This window comes from Peromyscus maniculatus, chromosome 20 (assembly GCF_049852395.1).
Source record: "Peromyscus maniculatus bairdii isolate BWxNUB_F1_BW_parent chromosome 20, HU_Pman_BW_mat_3.1, whole genome shotgun sequence".
In the NCBI taxonomy this organism is placed as follows: domain Eukaryota; kingdom Metazoa; phylum Chordata; class Mammalia; order Rodentia; family Cricetidae; genus Peromyscus; species Peromyscus maniculatus.
The window spans coordinates 60,371,666-60,392,329 of record NC_134871.1 but is presented as its reverse complement, the minus strand read 5'-3'; the positions used below and the strand labels follow the sequence as shown (position 1 = coordinate 60,392,329).

The 20,664-nt window shown below is 39.9% G+C and overlaps 1 protein-coding gene across 34 annotated transcripts in view; it reads left to right on the top strand.

The window, feature by feature from the left end:
• Kif21a (kinesin family member 21A) overlaps positions 1-20,664 on the top strand; it is a 125,768-nt gene that overhangs the window by 91,540 nt on the left and 13,564 nt on the right. For 5 of the 34 annotated variants that reach the window (XM_076556623.1, XM_076556621.1, XM_076556636.1 and 2 more), the window contains 13 exons: positions 50-264; positions 411-564; positions 747-941; positions 1,506-1,607; positions 2,322-2,487; positions 2,972-2,992; positions 7,916-7,976; positions 8,571-8,625; positions 10,373-10,587; positions 13,936-14,043; positions 15,495-15,623; positions 17,798-17,836; positions 18,478-18,492. In XM_076556623.1, coding sequence (XP_076412738.1) covers positions 50-264; positions 411-564; positions 747-941; positions 1,506-1,607; positions 2,322-2,487; positions 2,972-2,992; positions 7,916-7,976; positions 8,571-8,625; positions 10,373-10,587; positions 13,936-14,043; positions 15,495-15,623; positions 17,798-17,836; positions 18,478-18,492 — 1,475 coding nt within the window. The remainder of the gene's footprint in view (positions 1-49; positions 265-410; positions 565-746; positions 942-1,505; positions 1,608-2,321; positions 2,488-2,971; positions 2,993-7,915; positions 7,977-8,570; positions 8,626-10,372; positions 10,588-13,935; positions 14,044-15,494; positions 15,624-17,797; positions 17,837-18,477; positions 18,493-20,664) is intronic. The other 29 variants (XM_076556631.1, XM_076556629.1, XM_076556628.1 and 26 more) reach the window with 19 other exon arrangements.

Here is a 20,664-nt window from a genome sequence, read left to right as displayed (position 1 = left end):
TGCGCATTTCTACAGACCGCACTTAGACCAAGCTCTGATGCTCTTTCAGGTTACAGCTCTCCGTCGGCAAGTAAGGCCCATGTCTGATAAAGTAGCCGGGAAAGTCACTCGGAAGCTGAGCTCATCTGACAGCTCTGTCCAGGACGTGGGTTCCAGTGCCACTGCAGGGGAAGCAGAGGCATCAAGGGCAGGCACCCAGCAGAAAATGAGGATCCCCGTGGCAAGGGTCCAGGCGTTACCAACACCCACAACAAACGGAAGCAGGTCCTGCTGATTCTTAGTTGCCCTGATACGGTCCTTTGTGCGTGTTCAGACTGACCGCTGTATAAGCACAGTAGGTCTCTGTTATTGGTTGTGCACAATCAAATAAAGGCATAAGTAATTATACTTGTCTTTGTAAATTCTTACAGGAAAAAATATCAGAGGCAAGGCTTGACTGGTAGAGTGTTCACTTCCAAGACTGCCCGCATGAAATGGCAGCTGCTTGAACGACGGGTGACAGACATCATCATGCAGAAAATGACCATTTCCAACATGGAGGCCGACATGAACAGACTCCTCAGGGTACGGAGAATAGAAGCTAGAATGGCCCTCCTTAGCTGGCTCTTAGTCTTACTGTTTCATATTTGTTCCTTGGAAACGTTGAATGCTTCGATAGTGCCATTTTGTCTTGACCGCGCCGCGTGTGAGTTTTCTTAAAATGTAAATCCAATATGTGTTTCTTTGATTTTTTTTTTTTCCCATAGCAACGGGAAGAACTCACAAAAAGGCGGGAGAAACTTTCAAAGAGGAGAGAGAAGATAGTGAAAGAGAGTGGAGACGGAGATAAAAATGTGGTTAACATCAGTGAAGAGATGGAGTCCCTAACCGCGAATATAGATTACATCAACGATAGTATTGCTGACTGTCAAGCTAACATCATGCAGATGGAGGAAGCCAAGGTGTGTACTGTGGAAGACAGTTGTTCTTTTTTCCTTGTTTTCATTTGTTTGTGAGAGAAAGTCTCTCACCCTGGCTGTCCTCAGGCTTGGTGTGTGTAGATGAAGATGACTTTATGATCCTGCTGACTTTACCTCCCAGATGCTAGAAGTGTGAGTTGATAGGATGCTTGGGATCTTAGATATTTAATAGCTTAGGGAAAAGAACTTTTGTATTATGTATCTTTAAGGGCACTTTGAATTTTTATGTGAAGGTATTTTCTATTTATTGGCTTACTCTGATTCTTAGGTTTTATGCATAGAATGATCTACTCTCCTGTTTTTCTCTAGTGATATTCTTTATTATATTGCATGCATCATTTATTACATCTTGCCTTGAATTTTTAGCTGCTCGGATGTGTCTGCTTTTGACTGAAACACGTATTTCTTAGTGTGGAAAGCATGTGGTATTTTCCTGAGTAGCTTTGTTGACTTATCCATACTGTCAAGTCAATACAATAGCCTGTTGCCTTCTATTGAAACGTATCTAGATTAAAGTAACGGTCGTTCCCCACTGGTTTGATGTAGGAAGAAGGTGAGACATTGGATGTCACTGCTGTCATTAATGCCTGCACACTTACTGAAGCCCGATACCTACTGGATCACTTCCTGTCAATGGGCATCAATAAGGTGAGATTTAGCTATTCTATCCTTGAAAGCCCCAGTTGTGACTAATTCCGTTTCCAATCTTGCTCTCCAGTAATCCTCCTCTTGGTAAAAGGAAATAAAATTCTTAAGTGAAAAATAAAATATTTTTTTCTTTAGAGCTACAATAAAAGGTTTATATAAGTATTTGTACCAGTTTTAACTGGCTCTGTTAAACTTGTTTATTAGAACAAATAAAGAAGAAATAAAGCCCATTTTGCTTTAGTGAAAGACTATCAGGGAAAGCAGATTTTGTATCACAGCTGGCTTGCTGCTAACTCTGTACAACTCAAGAGAAAATCAGAGAGGAAAAAAAATAAGTTGTACCCCCTACTCTTTTGACTACCAACCTAATTTGTCATCAGTAGGACAACTATTGACGGTGGTGACAGCTGGGTGTCTTGCTCCCCGCACTGGACCTGTGTTAGACCCTGAACTGTGCTCTCACACTTCTTATGTACCATGTGCCAGCAAAGTAGGTCTTGCTCCCCAGCACTTCACACGCAGGACCTTAGAATCTGGAGGGTGATATTGTGGACAGGGAAACCGTTCTAAGACCTCTGAACAGAGGAAGTAGAGGAGGAGCTCGTTTGCGTTAAGGCCTGCCTGATGTCACAGTCGGCTCCCTAAGCATTTTAGTGTGGTGGGCTTTGTTTTCCTGTGAGGTAAGACAGTCAGCGTCTCCGGTTCTTGTTGCAGGGTCTTCAGGCTGCGCAGAAAGAGGCCCAAATTAAAGTCCTGGAAGGTCGCCTCAAGCAAACCGAAATCACCAGTGCCACGCAAAACCAGCTCTTATTCCATATGTTAAAAGAGAAAGCCGAGTTAAACCCTGAGCTGGACGCTTTACTAGGCCCTGCTCTGCAAGGTAATTTGGATTAAGTTGTCCTTAGGTGACTTGCATGGTGGCTTTGCTCGTTGGACATTGTATCTCTATCTCCTTCCTCTACGGCTTGTTTGAATAGATGCTATACTTACTTAAGGCTTTTAATAAACATTTTTACTTTAATTTGCATGTGTATGTAAATTTGGGGGAAAGTACTTAATTATCATTCCAAGAAACAAATTACCCACCTAAGGTTATTTCACTTTATTAAACCATTGGTTTTTATGGATACAGGAGACTAGGAAAGTTTCTGAATGGGTGATTTCAATTACTTAAAAGATTAACCAAGTTCCATTACCTTTACGCTGCCTACCTAACTGTGCTAAAATGCATCCGTGTTTGTTATGGCATCTATTCTGTATACGGAAACATCGGGACATAATCTTGTGGTTTGTGAGAGTTTTCACTTTGGATTGGTTTTGATTGGAGTATTGCTTTTTGTTTCCTTCTGCTGTTGTTTATCCAGATCTAGATAGCGCCCCGCTAGGTGAGTATGTTTAGCTTTCTGTGTCTCCAACAGCTGCATGAGTCACTAATCGTCCCGTGCACTAATTGTGGCACATATCTGAAAATGTTCTATCGGTAGCCACCGTTTTTGCATGACCTTCTCTGAAACATATTCATGATACAAACAAAAATACTAAATCTTTCGTGTTAAACATTCTTGATTTTGAAATTCCTAGCTGTTTAAAGAGGTGTGCTTGAGCTAATTAATAGTCATTTGAACTCAGTGGCAGGATTCTATACGTTTTCTGAATTCTTCCTCTTTCTTACAGGAAAACATGGAGTATGTGTTCCTTTTTATTTTTTAAATGTATCTATTAACTTTCATCCATTGTTTTAACCTCATAAATAACTTTCTTTTGTAGACAGTCTCATCATCTATTCCCTCTAAAAATAAAATTAGGGCTATATATATTTTTATAAATTAAATAAAATACGAGGACTTTATTTGGACACACTGATATTGTGGTTATAATCATAAGCATCATATTTTCAATGTAGAAGATATTGTAGAGATCATTGCACATAGTTATTTTTTTTAAGATTTATTTACTTGCCGGGCGGTGGTGGCGCACGCCTTTAATCCCAGCACTCGGGAGGCAGAGCCAGGTGGATCTCTGTGAGTTCGAGGCCAGCCTGGACTACCAAGTGAGTCCCAGGAAAGGCGCAAAGCTACACAGAGAAACCCTGTCTCGAAAAAACCAAAAAAAAAAAAAAAAAAAAAGATTTATTTACTTATTAGTTGTACAGTGTTTTCTACCTGCATGTACATCTGCATGCCAGAAGAGGGCACCAGATCTCATTACAGATGGTGAGCCACCATGTGTGTGCTGGGAATTGAACTCAGGACCTCTGGAAGAGCAGCCAGTGCCCTTTACCTCTAAGCCATCTCTCCAGCCCCTATACCATGTATTTTTGTGAAATAGTATTTCCTTGAGAGCAACTGTGTTGTATATAATATAACATATAAATAGAAACACCATTATTTGAAGATACTTGTCAAGCCATGACAAGGATAAATAAAAAAGTAATTAGGAATAATTAGGATTGACTAGAAGGCACTGTGTTCCACTCCTCAGTACCATTTCTGCCATCCACACGTTGGCCAATGGACTTGTTTTCTCCTTCCTTCCTTCCTTCTTTCCTTCCTTCCCTTCCTCATCCTTGCTTCTTCCTTTTCTGTCCCTTTCTCCACTTTCTTCTCTTTTTCCTCCTTGTTTTGCCTTTTTCCTGTTCCTGCCTTTTCTCCTAGTCCTCCGCTCTGCCCCTTTCACTTCCTTTTCTCTATTTTTCCCTGTCTACTTCTTCATTGCCCCTTTCCATCTCTTCTTCCTGTTCTTATAGTGTCTCAGCTGAACATATGCTCCATAACTTAGAAGAGAAATTATTTAATGGCATTTTATGTAGAAAGATGTCAGCCTGCCTATTTGAGAAACAGTATAGTTTTTTTCAGTTTTCTGCTTACAGAAGCAGAGAGTGCAAATGTTGTCGGTTGATAGAGCCCGTCACTTATGGCAGAAAATTTCCCTAGAGATTAGGGCTATAGTCTAAGCCAGAGGAACTGGAGGTCAGCCAGGGAAGGACGACAGTAATGGACATTCCACTGGTGAGCAAGACAGTCATAGGGAATATATCTATATGAACTTTACTCAGCTTTCTAGTTTCATCTTAAACATTGAGGCTGAGAACTGGAAATGTGGTGATACATTGTGTACCCTAATAAAGCTTGCCTGAGGATCAGAGAAGCAGAACAAGCCACAGCAACCACCTATTACATCGCCAACTCCACAAATCCTCCGACTGAGATCCTCTGAATCTTAACCTGAAAGGGTCCCAGCTGAACTGCTTTAGTTCCTGTTTCCTCATGCCTTATATGCCTTTCTCCACCCTGCAGTCACCTCCTAGGATTAAAGGTGTGTGTGCTCCCCAGTACTGGGATTAAAGGTGTGTGTCACCATGCCTGGCTCTGTTTCCAGTGTGACTTTGAACTCACAGAGATCCAGATGGATCTCAGCCTCCCGAGTGAACAATAGGATTAAGGGTGTGTGTGTGCCACCACTGCCTGGCTCTGTGTCTAATTTAGTGGCTGGTTCTGTCCTCTGATCCTCAGGCAAGTTTTATTAGGGTACACAATATATCACCACAGGATTGATAGGCGATTGCAACCCTAATCATCTGCTCATAAGCTGTATGCTCTGCTGAGGGTGACATACCATGACACATTTACAACAGTTCAGTGAGGGCAGAGCCTGAAGTAAATACAGAGGGCATTGGGGTACAGAGTAGAACTACCCAAAAGAATGCTGATATTGATGAAGACTGCCTGGAGCGGATGGAATTTAAACTGATATGCAAAAAAGAGGATGAGGGGTCACACAAGCTTAGGAATGGGGAGGGACAGCTGGATTATGTACCAGCAGGTCAGTACTCTGGAGGAACAAGTCCATGGTTTATAATGATGAAACTTAACGTTAGCGGCTAAGCCAGGGCCACCACCCCTTACCACACTTATGACCTTACAGCCTTTGAGGAACATTTTTATTTTTTACACTTATTTCTACTTTTATTGGGGGCCCCCAAGGCCCCATTATTGTACTATACCTCTATCTCTACTATAGATTTTTTAGGAACCCCAGGGAACTCAGTGTATAGTTGTATTTGTGGTTAAGATTTCTTGAGAAAAGAATGATGAGAATGTGCAGCTGTAGTAGAAGGGAGAAGGCACAGGTGAGCCTGTAGGACTCCAAGCTTCCTTTGCTTGTTCCCCTCGATGAGTGATCACACAGAGTGCAGACCCTAGGAACAAGACACAGCAGTTTGAGCCAGGGAAATCTGTTAGACAGTCATCACCACCCAAGGTTATTATTGGGGCCAAGAGTGGTAAGTATATGTGCCTAACATGTACCAGATTCTAGGCACCCAAACAGAAAACACATAGTCAGCATCAGTCACGTGTTTGCAAGTCTAGACCTCGTGAGCATCCTTTATTAGTTTGTTGTTAACCAGGGATACTTTGAGAGTTAGTTTTTTGGAAGTTAGCTAAGGTGTATATAGGTTTGCAAGCCTGTGTTTCTAAAGGAAGAAGTCACAGGGTTTCTGTATTAATTCTATTTCATATACTACTTTTTAATACAAAGATATACCTTTTATTTAAAAACTTAATAAAAAGCACAAACATTTGGTTAACTTCTAGTGTTATTGGATTGTAAAAACTCTACCCTGCCGTGGACAAGCAGGATAAGTAGGGGTTCTGCGTCTGCCTGACTCTGAGTGCTGCTTGGTGAGGAACACATCCGATGGTCTTGTAGAGTTCAGAACTGTGTGCCACCCAGACCTAGTGCTTCCCATCAGTTTCAGGTTTGAGGACATATCTAAGTTGGTGACCAACTCGGGTGGGGACCTCTTGCTCTGACCAGGTTGTTTATATGAAGTATACATTATCTCTCTGGAAGGCATATATTCAGAAGTAGGAGTTAGGTATCTTTTTAAACTAAGTTTGAACTTCTGCTTAATGTCTCAAGTTCTATTTGTTTTTACCACTGTCTGTAAGAAACATGGCAGTCAATCACATTCAACTGCAAACACCACGCAGGGAGGAACAGACTGGAAATGGGGCGGGACAAGGCTGTCAACTCGCCAAGCCCACCCCCCCAGTGACATTCTTCTGCCCACAAGGCTACACTACCTCACCATCCAGCTCTACCATCTGGGGACCCAAGTGTTCAAATACCCGAGTCTGTAAGAAACATTTCTCATTAAAACCCCCATCCCTTGCCATTTTTTTTATAACCCCATTTTTGTATTATTAACTACTTCAGTTATCTTAGCAACTCAGTGTTCTGTGTGAGGATTAAGTCCTCACACAGAGATGCACATTGCCTTCAAGACCACCATTTTCCTCCCCTCTCTGTGATTCCTAGGCATGGTTTCGTTTTAGAGAATATTTCCAAACATTACTAAACTATCACCAAGGTGTGTACTCAATGCTGAGGGAACGTTAGAAGAGAGGAAGAAATTAGTTAACTAGTGTCCATGATGTGCTTACATAATGCAAATGTGTGAACCATACACATATGTATTTAAATTATGTCATAATATTATTTAGTTTTGTGAATGACTTTATTGTAAAATATGAGTTTAAAAGGCTGCATGTGTTAGAGGCTGGCTGACAGTTAAGTAGTTTATGTTTTGTAGCTGTTTTAGCTACTGATTTCCTAGCTTTGTGTTCCGTGTCCTTGTGTTTTAGCCTGCTACGGTTTTCCTGATGTGGCAGTTCTCACTCAGAGTAGTTTGCAGAACCGTTGCATGCACACACCTACTGTTGTCTCTGTCTTCCGTGTACCTGTGAATGAGATGCATGCCATTGTGTGACATCTGCATATCTTCATATATAGTCTCTCTACTTGAAACTTTAAAGGGGGGAAGTATTGTACTAAGCTCACATAACTGGTACAGTATTAGAATGTTTATATGCTCAGAGTGCTAGTGATTGGCCAAGAGAACCGAAGGGAGCGCGTGCAGGGAGCTCCCAAAGGGAGCATTTGTTATGACCCGTTTTTAATCAGTGAGCTTGTGTGTTTGATTAGGACTGATATATAAAAAGTATTAATGTAAAGGTGTGTACTCAGATAAATATATAATCTAATTCCCATTCTCTGAATACCGCTCTTTTCCATCTTTCGCCATTCAAACTCGTGATTTTCCTGTATTGAACACATTTCTCCTCACCCTAGCACATGCAACTAAAAGTGCTTCTTAGAAGTGTTTTCCTATAAACTGTTTTGATTCAGCAATCCAAACCAAAGTGCCCGTGTTGAGATGCTGAGCTGAAGTGCATATGTTTAGCCTAGGGATTAGGTCCCCATGCGACCTGTACAACACTTGCATTTTTCACTTTTTTTTGTAGAAAATGAAGAAGACAGTAGTGATGAGGATGCACCTTTACACAGCCCAGGGTCAGAGGGAAGGTAAGCGCTGCAGAGGTCATCACACTTGACTTACTTCTATAATGTTTTCTTTTAAGCTTTTTTTTTTCCCATTTTAATTATAGGTGTTTGTGCATGTCTGTGGAGATTTGTGCACATGATGTAGGAGCCTACAGAGGTCAGAAAAGGGTACTGGACCCCCTGGAGCTGGAGCTACAGGCAGCTGTGAGCCACTCACTGCGGTGCTGGGAACCTAACTCGGGGTTTTTGTAAGAACAGAAAGTGTTCTTAACCACTGAGTCGTCTCTCCAGCCCATCATATAAGATTGTTAAAACGTGACTCTTACTGCAGTAAGCAATTATCTTAAAATAGAAATAATTTTGAAATTTATTGTTGGTGATAGCTCTAGGAGCATTAATATGACAGCCAAAGTCATGCCTGTCATAAATTTTAAAATACAGTATTTAAGGAAGAAAAATGGATTAATTTTTAATAAATCCATCTGAACTTTAAATGTTACCTTTCTGTGTTTTCCATAGAAGTGATTTTTTTTCATAGTTGTGAACATAAAGGGCACACAATGCTGTATAGTGATTTTGAATTTAATCTCACCATTGATCCTTGTTTATATGCAGCACGCTGTCTTCAGACCTCATGAAACTTTGTGGCGAAGTGAAACCGAAGAACAAGGTGAGGAAAATCCCCGGAAAATACCGGGCAAACATTTTCCCGTCACTCTCCATCTAAAGTAAACTGTTGATAGACCTCAAACTCGGCTGTTAGAGTGGCATTGGGAATGGTTTGCTACAAATTTTCTCGTTTGTAAGGAATTTATTTTATATTCTCTGTAAGTCATAATTGGAGAAATAACTTCTCAGTTGAAACTTCAGCTTGACTAAGTTTTTAGGTTATTTCTACTTGATAAAATGCAGAGCAGAAGCCGAGTCTTAAACAATTGGTTCGTTAAGTAGGAGACTCTACAACTGTGTGTGGGATTAGTCATTGAATTTGACAGGACTGGTGAAATTCTAGCACTTTTTTAAAATCATTCCTTACTTGTTAAGTATTCTGAGATTATTTAAAATAAAAATTTAGGGAGAGGAAGTTAGGAGCTGTGTCCTGTCTCAGCAATAAACACCATTAACTGTTGGTCTTTTTTCTTTTTTTTTTTTTGAAGGACTATGGGCCCAAGGCTATCAGATCCTCCATTTTTTCCCCTATGATTAGTCTTAAATATGGATTTTTAGAGTAGAATTTCTTTTTTAAAAGTACTTGTGAGGCTAATGAAAATACAGCTCTAGATTCTTGTATGATCTTGGAGTACTAGCTTTTCAGTATACAGTTTGTAACTTGCACTTGGTGATCAAACAAGGTACCAAAACTCAGAACATTTTTCTTGTGGTTCGGGTCCAGTGAAAGCAGAGAGAATCTCATAGGGTTTCATCTTCTCGGTCTGTGAAAGCCTACTTTGTGAAGCCTAGTTGAGAAGCCCAGGAGACGTGGGGAGTAATGGCGGCAGAATGATCTGAAACCACCCTCTGTGGTCGTGAATTTGCAAGGGCAAAGAGCGCTCTACCCTACCACCTTTGCCATGGGAAGAATTGAGAGGGCAAAGAGTGTCCACAGGGCTTTCTCATTTCAAAATAACCAAAGCTTTTCTTCTGCTTGCTACTCTTGAACTGAAAAGATGAGACGAGGTCTTATCTCCTTTCCATTCTTTGAATAACGAAGTCACTTTGTGATTTTAATAAGTACTGTGTTAACAACATAGAATAAAGAGTTGAAAATGAGAGAGTGTATTATCCGGGGGCACAGTAAACTCATAATTTAGGATATAAGAAGAAAAAAAAACCACTAAAAATAAAAATGAAAAATTTGTATTAGCAAAGTATTTAAAGATAAGCAACATTAGAGTCTGATTGAACTTCATTGCAATGGTTTTTCCTTTGGCTTAATTCCTTTCCACATCCTTTCTTCAGTTCCTTAGCTTTTCTCTCTCTCTTTAAAAGCAGTTACATGTTGAGGCAGCTGGTCACCTGTGGCTGGACAGCACAGTGACATTAGTGGCCTTTGACTCGCCTTTGGCTGACTAGGCCACCTCTATTTGCATTACCACGGAGAGACGTGTAGCATCCCTGTGTTTTCACATCCTCACTTGTGAATAAGCTACCTCTTTACTGCGGACGTCACCAACATTTAGAACTGTCCCTGGCACATATGTGCAATCCAAATGCTGGCCATTATTGTGGCCTTGAAAGGTCTTATCTGGCTGTAACGCTGCCTTGTCATTATCACACATGTTGCCTGCAAAGAAAAGGTGTGCTAAATGTTTTTATCTATTTCAGACTCATTAAAGAAAAAAAAAAATCTCTGTTCCCAAATCAAGTTCTGTGCAAACGTTCGCTCCTGATTGCTTCTCTTTCCGTTCTCTAACTAGGCCCGAAGGAGAACCACCACTCAGATGGAGTTGCTGTACGCAGATAGCAGTGACCTAGCCTCAGACACTAGTGCAGGAGATGCCTCCTTGCCGGGCGCTCTTACACCTGTGGCAGAAGGGCAAGAGATTGGAATGAACACAGAGACAAGTGGTACTTCCGCTAGGGACAAAGAGCTTCTTCCCCCATCTGGCTTACCTTCTAAGATAGGCAGCATGTAAGTCTGACCCGGCTATACTAACTCCCTTTCTTTTGGCTTTTTGTTTTGTTTATTAATATGCATGTTTCTAATCTCTTATTTCTGTTCAAAAAAATAGATAATCAGTCTCTTGTTTTCAAAGCAATTTCTGTTAGGTATTGCTGGCCCTTATTTTTGTTCGTGTGTGTATAATTGGTGTGTGTGTGTGTGTGTTCTGTATGGGAGGGGGCTCTAAAGTTGATGTCAGGTGTCACGCTCAGTCACTCTGAACATACATATTGAGGTGTGGTTCTTCACTGAACCCAGAGGTCACTCTCTAGGCCAGCTAGCTTGCTCCTGGAATTCCCTTTCTCTTCCTGTACTGGGCTGGGATTACAGGAGGGCTGCCATGCTCACCCGTTTTATATGCATTTTCTAGGCATCCAAACTCTGTCATGTTTACATAGTAAATGCTTTCCCCAGTAAGGAAGCTCTTCAGCCTAACTAGTGATCTGGAAAATCAAAATAATTTATGATTCAGTGTTCTTTTTTAACTTTAATCTCTAAATTTTAGGATCATTCTAAGGGCTCATCATTTTCTGAGTAATAGTTATAGGCACAGTGTATATAGAAACATTAGGTTAAATTTACACCAATAAAATAATTATGTGTCAACAGAAGCTTTTAAGACTCAAGTTTACTCCAGATTATCTAGGGTCTAGTTCTAATAACCCAGTAAGATAATAAATCGTTGCTGACTCCTTTAAGGAAAAAAAAACTAAAACTAATTATAAACTTTGTGCACTTCAGGATTTCCTATTTTAGTTTAGATGTTTTGAGACAGGGTCTCATTACAGGGCTATAGCCCTGGATGGCATGAAATTTGCTATGTAGACCAGGCTGCCCTCTGGCTCCCAAGTGCTGAGATTAAAGATGTGCACAACCAATCCCACCTTCTCTAACCCCTTCCCTTGAAGTCATTGTGTGTCTGGGCCGAATGTCAGTACAAGGCATTTTTTTATTGTCCACGAGGATTTGAAGAAAATCTCTCTTGAAAACCAGCTGTAACAGCAAAGCTCTTCTATTATAACAAGTGCTGAAAAGCAGTTTTCATTTTTCAATTTGAGAACAAAGAGAGACTTCCTTGCACTGGATAGTATCTTGAATACTTTCCTCATTTTTGTGAGGGGTGTGTGTGCAGGGGTGTGTGGTTTGATAGTTACATTAAAATTAGGACTTTCTCTTTCTTTTAAACATTACATTTTCTTTTAGAATGTTATTTATTATTTATGGGTATGAGTGTTTTGCATGTGTGTGCCTCATGCCTGTGGAGGTCAGAAGATGATGTCTGATACTCTGGAATTGGAGTTACAGACAGCTGTCAACCACCAGTGGGTGCTGGGAATTGAACCTGGGTCCTTTAAAAGAGCAGCCAGTGCTTTTTTACCCATTGAACCATTTCTCCAGCCCCTCACTTGGAAGGATTTTTAGTGATGCTTTTGCAAACTAACTCTCACATATAATCTAGCAAATGGTTTCTGATATGAATACATCTATACGAGAATTATTGCCCCTAAAGCAGCATGCAATAAATGACTCTACAGATAAAACCCAAGTAATAAACTTGCTACCTCTATCTGTTTTCCATAACAGTCTTCATTTCATGAAGGCATTTCCATGATTTTCTATTTATCAGTCCCATCTACCTTTAGTTGCAAAATTAATTTTCATGACAGAATTTTCTTGCATGTGCTTAAGAAGCTTATGTAATTAATATTGGATGCTGCTAACCAGTGTAGCCATGGCTTCAGTGCTGAGATAGGATGAGGGCAGAAGAGAAGCTTTTAATCAAGGCTGTGATGCAGAGAAGGGACCCTTAGGGACTTGCATGTGTTCAGCATTTAGTCTGCTTTATGGCAGGCACTTTAGGAACTTCAAGACTAAATCTGTGGCCTGGAATCCACATTCAGGTAATCTATCTATTTACAAATGTATCCTTTATGACATATTATAGAAAGTGTCTTTTAGACTTTGCCTCTTCATACGATTTGCCCCTAAGTTTTCATGAACTTAGAGGGCTGCATTGATAATTCCTTGCACATTCTTTTCCTTTTCTTGTTTGAAGCAGTCTCATGGAGCCTAGGCTGGCATCAAACTCATTGGGTAGTTAAGGCTAATGCCTCCACCTCCCAAGTGCTAAGATTCCGTACCTATATCACCCTATCAGGCCCTGGTTCTTACAGATTTAAGGTTTGTGCTTGGCACAAGAGAGTACCTGTAGCTACTATTATTGCACCACTTTCATTTCCTTATCATGTATACAGTGCAGAATTAATGAAATATGATTTCTTCTGGCACATGAAAGTCAATAATATTTAGTTTTCACTTTTGAATATCAGCTATGCAAACCCATTCCATATTTTTTAATCAGTGTAACTTGCTGAGAACAATAATATTCATCATTGCATTTACAAAACTTATAGTGTTTAAGTTTTAATTATTCATCAGCTACTCTTTTTTTTTTTTTAAATATTTCTGAAATGGGGTCTTAATCACTGTACCCCAAGCTGGCTTGAAAAATCACTGTGTAGCCCAGGACCCAGAAATATAACTTCCGGTTTCCATTGAACCCCGTATCTCAAGAATAATTGAGAAGTAGGAAACTGGAGAAAATAAATAATTTAAAATAGTTCTCAAGATGGTAAGGTCTGCTGCTTTACCTATAACGTGAGTGGTTTGCTTTAAACTTTAAGTTACATGACTTTAAATTTGGCTTGCCTCGTGGATGTGGACTTCAGGTTTACTAAGACATCCTGTTCCCTTGGTCTCTTAGTGCTGGGATTAATGACTTGAGCTACCACACCTAGCTTTTACTATTCAAAGTTAATAACAAGAATATTTTATTACTAAAATATACGAACTAATTGATGTCTAAATCTAGTTCAGTGAAAATAATTCTTATTATTGGTTTTGTGTTATTACTTACATTGCTACTTTATAACCACATTTCAATGTTTACTTATTAAATTGTATTACTTCTCATATTCAGAGATAATTTTCCCTCAGATCAAACAATTTCCAGTGAAATTTGGATACTCAAAATATTTATTTTGTTTATTTGACAGTTTATTTATATTTACATTAAAAGATAATAGACTTTCATATAATCAATAAAATTGTAACTTAAAAATTTGTGATTATTAGGCTTCTATCAACTAAAAATAAGTCATGTTTCATTTTCCTATCTTACTTTTATTTTTTTTCCCAAAATAAATTTGGAACTTTTAGAGTGGCTGTCGAAGCTTTTAAATTTAAAAAATATTAAAAATAAGACTGATAAATAAATAAATAAATAATAAAAGTAATGAAAGCCCTTTCCTATTTTAGTTCCAGACAGTCTTCTCTATCAGAAAAAAAAATGCCAGAGCCTTCCCCTGTAACAAGGAGGAAGGCCTATGAGAAAGCAGACAAGCCAAAGGCCAAGGAGCAGAAACAGTAAGTTCCGAATGCTCTTTATCTACTCAGTGCCTTCAAGGTCCTCTGCAGCCGATGCTGACGGGCAGCCGCACAGTGCTATTTGCTTCTGACTGGTTTCTTAGACAATTAAGTGAGCTACTGGCTTGGCTACGTGGTCTTCTGGCTTCATGGTCTCTCTCACTCACGTTTCATACACTTGAGCTCTTGTCTCCCTGTTCATGTCACTGACGTTTCCCAGTTATTTTCATAATATTCCTGAAAGAGTTACTATGCATTTGGACCAAAAGTCATCAAGCTTATATTTCAAATGGTCTTCTATGAAAACTCAAAACTAATTTTGCCTGTCCTCAGAAATGGATTTGACCGTCCCCCACCCCCACCCCCCCCACCCCCCGCCTTAGTGGCCCCAGACTCGGTACTAATCATATGGTGTGGCATGTGGGTCATTTTCTTGCTTCTCACATTTGGATTGTTGATACCTTCCCCAATCCTTTCTTGAATGATTTACGAGGTTTTAAGTAACAGTGCAGAGTGTCGTCTGCTGATCCTCTTACCCAGGTGCTTATGAACTGCACCGCCACAATGCGCAGAAACTAATAAGTAAATCACTATGTGCAAGTACCCCAACTTCCGCCGCCACCCTGCTTCCTCATTTCCACAGAATGCCATATGGGCCTGTGGCGGGGAACAACTGTGCCCATCTGTATTTCAGTATCAGTAAACATTAGTGTAGTCTTTAACATAAAGATACATTCACCCACAGAATGCCATATGGGGCAGGTGGGCCCGTGGCAGGGAACAACTGTGCCCATCTGTATTTCAAAATCAGTAAACATTAGTGTAGTCTTCAACATAAAGACACATTCACGTGTTTTCTGTCCCTTAGCTGACAGTCGCAGACCACACACGCTCTCTTCCCTTGTGCGAAGAAGTAACTCACACATTTTCTTACGCTGGCCATCAGTGGAGCTGACTTAATTGGCACACTCGCTATCCTTCTGTTCATCCTTGCTTTTTATACTTTTAAAGAAGTAACCTGCCTTTTTTAAAATTGAATCCAGTGTCTCAGGAGCCATGGAGACAGGGCAGACTAGAGAAAATCATTTCAAAGTCAACTGATAAGGCAAATTGCTCCTGAGAACTTTGGGCCTGCTTCCTCACCTGTAAAGTGAGCGATCACTCTCAAGTCTATCTAGATTTGTAATTAAGTTGGGCTTGCCTTGTAGATGTGGATTTTGGATCTCACTAGGCAGACTCTTTTTCTACAGTGCCGTCATGTGGCCAGTGTGACAAAATCCAGTAAAATCATTTTCTAAATTGTTCAGAAAGCATGATCTAAAAAAAAAAAAAAAAGAGAGGAAGAAAAGGTGTCCTCTAATAAAAAGCTTTTTAAACAGCATGTTTCTAGAACCTTCCTAACAAAGCGTAACCAACTAAAGCCACCTGTTTAATGTTCTTTTTTCTCGTAGCTCGGATTCTGGTGCTTCCGAGGCTAGTCTCTCACCTCCTTCCTCCCCACCAAGCCGGCCCCGTAACGAACTGAACGTGTTTAATCGTCTTACTGTTTCTCAGGGGAACACGTCAGTTCAGCAGGATAAGTAAGTCGTGGAAGAGAGCCCGGGTCTCTCACCCAGGACTCCGCACCTCCCACGGCAGTCTGTGCGGACCTTCCGCCCTCGCTGTCTGGGAGGTGGAGTCTGAAGAGTAAACTCTTGCCATATTTTTGTATTTTAAAACAGAAAGGAACCATGTAGCCAAACTTAAGAGATTATTTTCCTGCTGAACACTGCTCCCTGCCGTAACTGCGCACGGCTCTGCTTCCAGTTCCTATCTTGCCTACTCTGGTACAAGTAAATTAGAATTAAAAAAAAAAAAAAATCATTGAGCATCTGATGTTAAAACTTCTCTGGATTTCTCAGCTTCCATCAACTCACAAAAGCCTCTCACCATGACAGGAATATATTGACATGTGGCGAATGTTTTACTGTTGGTAGATACGACAGCTTACAAAGACCACGTGCTCCTGTCCTTTGGTGGTTCTAGATAACTCTACCACACATTTCAGCAATTGTGTCGCTGGAATAAAATACCACCCTTGTGGGTCGGGGATGCGTGACTGGAAGGGAGTTGAGGGGAGAGGCTAGGATGTGGAAAACAGAATTTTTACTAACTTAGAAGTGAAAAAGTACCCCCTATGTTGATCCAGGATCTTTCTCCTAAAAATTCAGTACTAATATGGCTGTCCTAATGTAGTTATGAGCCCTGGCTTGTCTGCTTGGAGTTTGAACGAGCCCTTTGTGAGTGCATGCACTTGGCATCCCTCCTCCCAGCCACAGCTGTCAGGTTCCTGTGCTGTTCTCTCCCCGCATGTACTGTGTCTGAAATTTATAGGATGCCATTTAAAAGATCTGTCTAGTACACTTAGATTGTGTTAAATGGCTCTATAAATAGAATTACACTCATCATTTGGAAATCATTTTTAATCTGCTTAATTCCTACATCAGCTATTTATATATTCTTTGTTTTGATATCTTCGGTAGATGACATGCTCTTTAGATTGATATAGAAAGGTAAATGTGCTATTAAACAAAACAGTCCTTCATGTTCTTAAGGTGTTCCATCACCTGAGGAAGGTAGGACACTCCTAATATATCGCAGAAGTCCATTTTCACTAGAACGTGAACAGTTGCTAAGCTTTGCTTACCTTGCGCTCACAGGAGTTATCAACTTATCTGTCACAAGGCGGGTGTGGTGGCTCACAAGTGTAACCCAGCACTTAAGACACTGCAGTAGGGAGGGACCGCTGTGTGTTCAAGGCCAGACTGGGCTACAGAGTGAGTTTCCGAACAGTCTGAGCTACAGGTTAAGAACCTGTCAGTCTTATTCATCTTGATAATCTCATCAGAGTTTACTATATATCTTACTAATATAAACTACACTATGTAGTTTACTAATATATTTTGTGTACTGCACTAATTTTTACTATTATGATCCTCATAAGCAATCTGTTGAGTCAACTGTATTTGCACTTTGAAAACCTTCCTCTCCTTTTGTTTTTCTTTCTTTGGGGCCCTGTTTTAAAACTGTCATATTCCATCTGTGATATGGAGGCCTCACAGTTCGGTTCTTCTCATATTTCATGCCACCATTACCTCCCCCTTTCTCCCCTGGAAGGCTACACCATCTAAGTTCCTAACAGCCAAACTCACTGCAGACAGAGGGAACAGAGGACAGGGCTGATTGTGTCTTGCCTAACTAGTTATTTCTGAGGGGCCACTTCATCAGAAGAACTCTCTGCTTTTGAAATGAGTTAAAACTATGGGGTTTTAAGCATTTGATTGATTTACTTTGCATGCAAATATAGAATGCATTTGTCAGACTTTCGCATTAGAACTTACCTACAATTGTAACTATCAAGATGAATTCATGCATAGTTACTAGAAAGGGGATTTTTTTTTTTTTTCCAGATAGCATAAAATTAAGCCTGGTAGTGATGCAGCTCAGGTACTTGATAATTTTCCTTGCCAGGGCCTGAGTTTTAGAGGCGAAGGTAGAGTCAATGGGTCAATAATAGGTACACAATTTTTACCCCCTAAATTTGGTAGAAAACTAAGAGTCTAATTTTTTTGTCAAAACTTGCAAACAGAAAAGCCTAGAGTACAAAGGGAGTGTTTACAAGATTCTGTGACCCACACTGTCGATTTTCAGTCTGATGTCTTTACCTGTTTTGATATCTGTTCTTCTCCTCACGCCTCCACCTCTTTCGCTGTAGGTCTGATGAAAGTGACTCCTCTTTGTCGGAGGTGCACAGGTACTCTCTTCCTCTCTCTCCTACGTTCTTTCCTTCCACTGACCTCCTAAATGCCTCCTAGAAATCCTAAGCAAACCTCGTTTTTTAATTGCATGCGTAACTTGTTGTAAGCCGTGTAAGTGAACTAATATTTTGAAACATTAATTTTAACTTATCTTGTGAGTTTATTTTGTAAGTAGTAGCAAACATTTTTGATGAAAACTTAGAAAACTTTGTTGCTGCCTGTAATCTTATTTTTGTCTGCAAAAGATAGTCATGTTTCACCAATGCCCATGTTAGGAGAGCTTGACCTCAGGGTTAAGCATTTCTGCTCTGCCTCGAAGTCTAGGAGTTACGTAGATACCTTTTCTTGTTGGTTTAGCATTTTGAAGCAAAAAGTTTATTTCATAACAGCATACTAGAATATAAAAAGGATACTACCATGACAAAATTAGAACAAAAAGTAGAAAGTAAAGGAATCTTTAATTTTTTTAAACTGATAAATGAAGTTTTAAAAATAATAGCGTTACATTTTTTTTCTTGTTACAGATTTGGGGAAGGGCTTAATATTTTTTTCTTTCTCTCTTTTCCCTCTTTCCACACTTACCTGTTTGTCTCTTCTCCGTTTTCCCTTTTTTTGTGGCCATTTTTCTGAACATCAGCAGATCCTCCAGAAGGTAGGCAGGGGAAGGGAGAAGAGATCAATCTCACAGTATTATGACTTTACTGGTCTGCATGGGACAAAATAAGTGTTTTTTTTCCTCCACTCAGATCAGCTTTATTGTACAAATTTGCATAATTTAATGTAACTTGAAGGTCTTCATTATATTTTAGAATGTGAACAGATTAATTAGAATACAATACTGATACCTTATGTGTATGCTTTTGGTACCCATATTTCTTGGTCATCTTTAGTGGTGGGGTAATTATATAAAATATTAACAACTCTAGGATGCTGAATGCTTTAGAACACTTTAATTACCTAGTGAATACTTAATGTTTTTAATTTTTAATATTGAGATTAATTTTCTTCAGAACACTGAATAACCAGTGGTATTAAAACACAATAGAATAGTCTGGGGAGATGTCTCAGAGGGTAGAGTGCTTTATGTAGATGCCTAGAGACTAGTGTTTGGATCCTGTATAATGCCTGGGCAGGTGCGGAGGACTGTGCCTGGGCAGGTGCGTAGGACTGTGCCTGAGGAAGCAGTAACAAAGAACACTTGAGGCAAGGTGGCCTGCTAGACTAGCTGAGATTTTGGTGAGAGACCTGCCTCAATATACAAGGCAGAACCTGGCCTGGGAAGACACCTGACATTAGGGAGAAGCAGGCTAGGCCCATCCACATGGTGAGCACTTCCATCTGCCCCCACGTGTGGGAACTTACATACACATAGCATTCCATACATATACGTGGAGCAACAGAGACTGTGTAAGGATAACAGGAGCTTCCTGCTTTCCAGGAAGTTAGCTTTATGCTGGATGTTGTATCAGGAGACACAGCAGGGCCCCGTGGGAAGGAAATCCGGAGGTATAGGGTTTTAAGTGATTTTGCAGAACACTTGGGTTCTGAGGAGAGTTTGTGCCAGAGTCACAAACAACTCTTCTGCTGCTAACCTGGTTTTTAATTAATCATTTCTTATCTGTTTATGCAGTTATAGTAGCCTTCACCAGGAGAATAATGCCTCTTAAATAGCTGATAGGAGGTTTACACACTTAATAGTATTATTTCATAGCTATGCATCTTGCATGGAAAGGGTTTCAAAATGTCAGACTCAGACTTTTGAGAGCAGTGTCTCTCCCCTTCCAGTTTTAATTTGTTTAAACTCTTATATTACAGGGTTGGAGAGATGACTCAGCCAGTAGAGGCTAGGCTCACAACCAAAAATACAAATTCTTATATTACAAACCAGCTATTGGCATTAATTTCCATCTGAAATTTTGCACACTTCACAGGCAGATAAATTGGAATGAATATATTTATGTACACACACACACACACACACACACACACACACACACACACATATATATATATATAATCTTTTTATATCCAGAGATAATTTCAAGGATCACTTTTAGTGACATGGAATTTCTTTCATTCCAAATTAAAACAACAACAACAAAAGAACTACAGTATAACAAGACCTTAAATATAATGTTTTTAAAATAAGTGTTTACTTCAATTACATTTCTATCCATTTTTTGCCAGCCCTCTTCAGCTATGTGAGAATTGATTTAGTACCTTCTTTGTGTATATGACTCCCCTCTAAATACTTAGCCTTTCAATTTCATGATTATATCCTTTCTCCAGAGTATGTACTTTTATCATCTTGACAGTTCTATTTTATTTTTTCCTTAATTTGCAATGATGCCAACATTCAGTGTTCTTAAAACATGGCACCTAGAGCTAAAGCCCATTCCTGATGTGGCCTGAGCCGAATGTAGATGGCCTGGCACATCCTGCTAACATGTTGACCTCTGTGAGCACACCGTTGGCAATTTTGGTAGAGGGACCATTGTTAAGCTTTGATCTTGTGCTCAACAGGTACAGTCCTCTCTCTGGAAGTTAGTTCTGTTTTCCTCTTGTATAGTTCTCTTCTATCTTTGATTTTAGTGCTAGATTTAAATTTTACCCAATGGTCATGTTAGTGGTACATATAAATGATTTCGTGTTGGGGTGATTTTTGTTTCCCAGGCGATACAGCACATTATCCAGCTATTAAATATCAATTTCATTAGCAAGCCATTTCTGTTTTCAGGGTCAGGGAAAGACTGATTAGATGTGAAAGATCTAGATTGACTCTTTGCCCACAGTGGAGGTACTATAGCACATCAGTTTCATATTT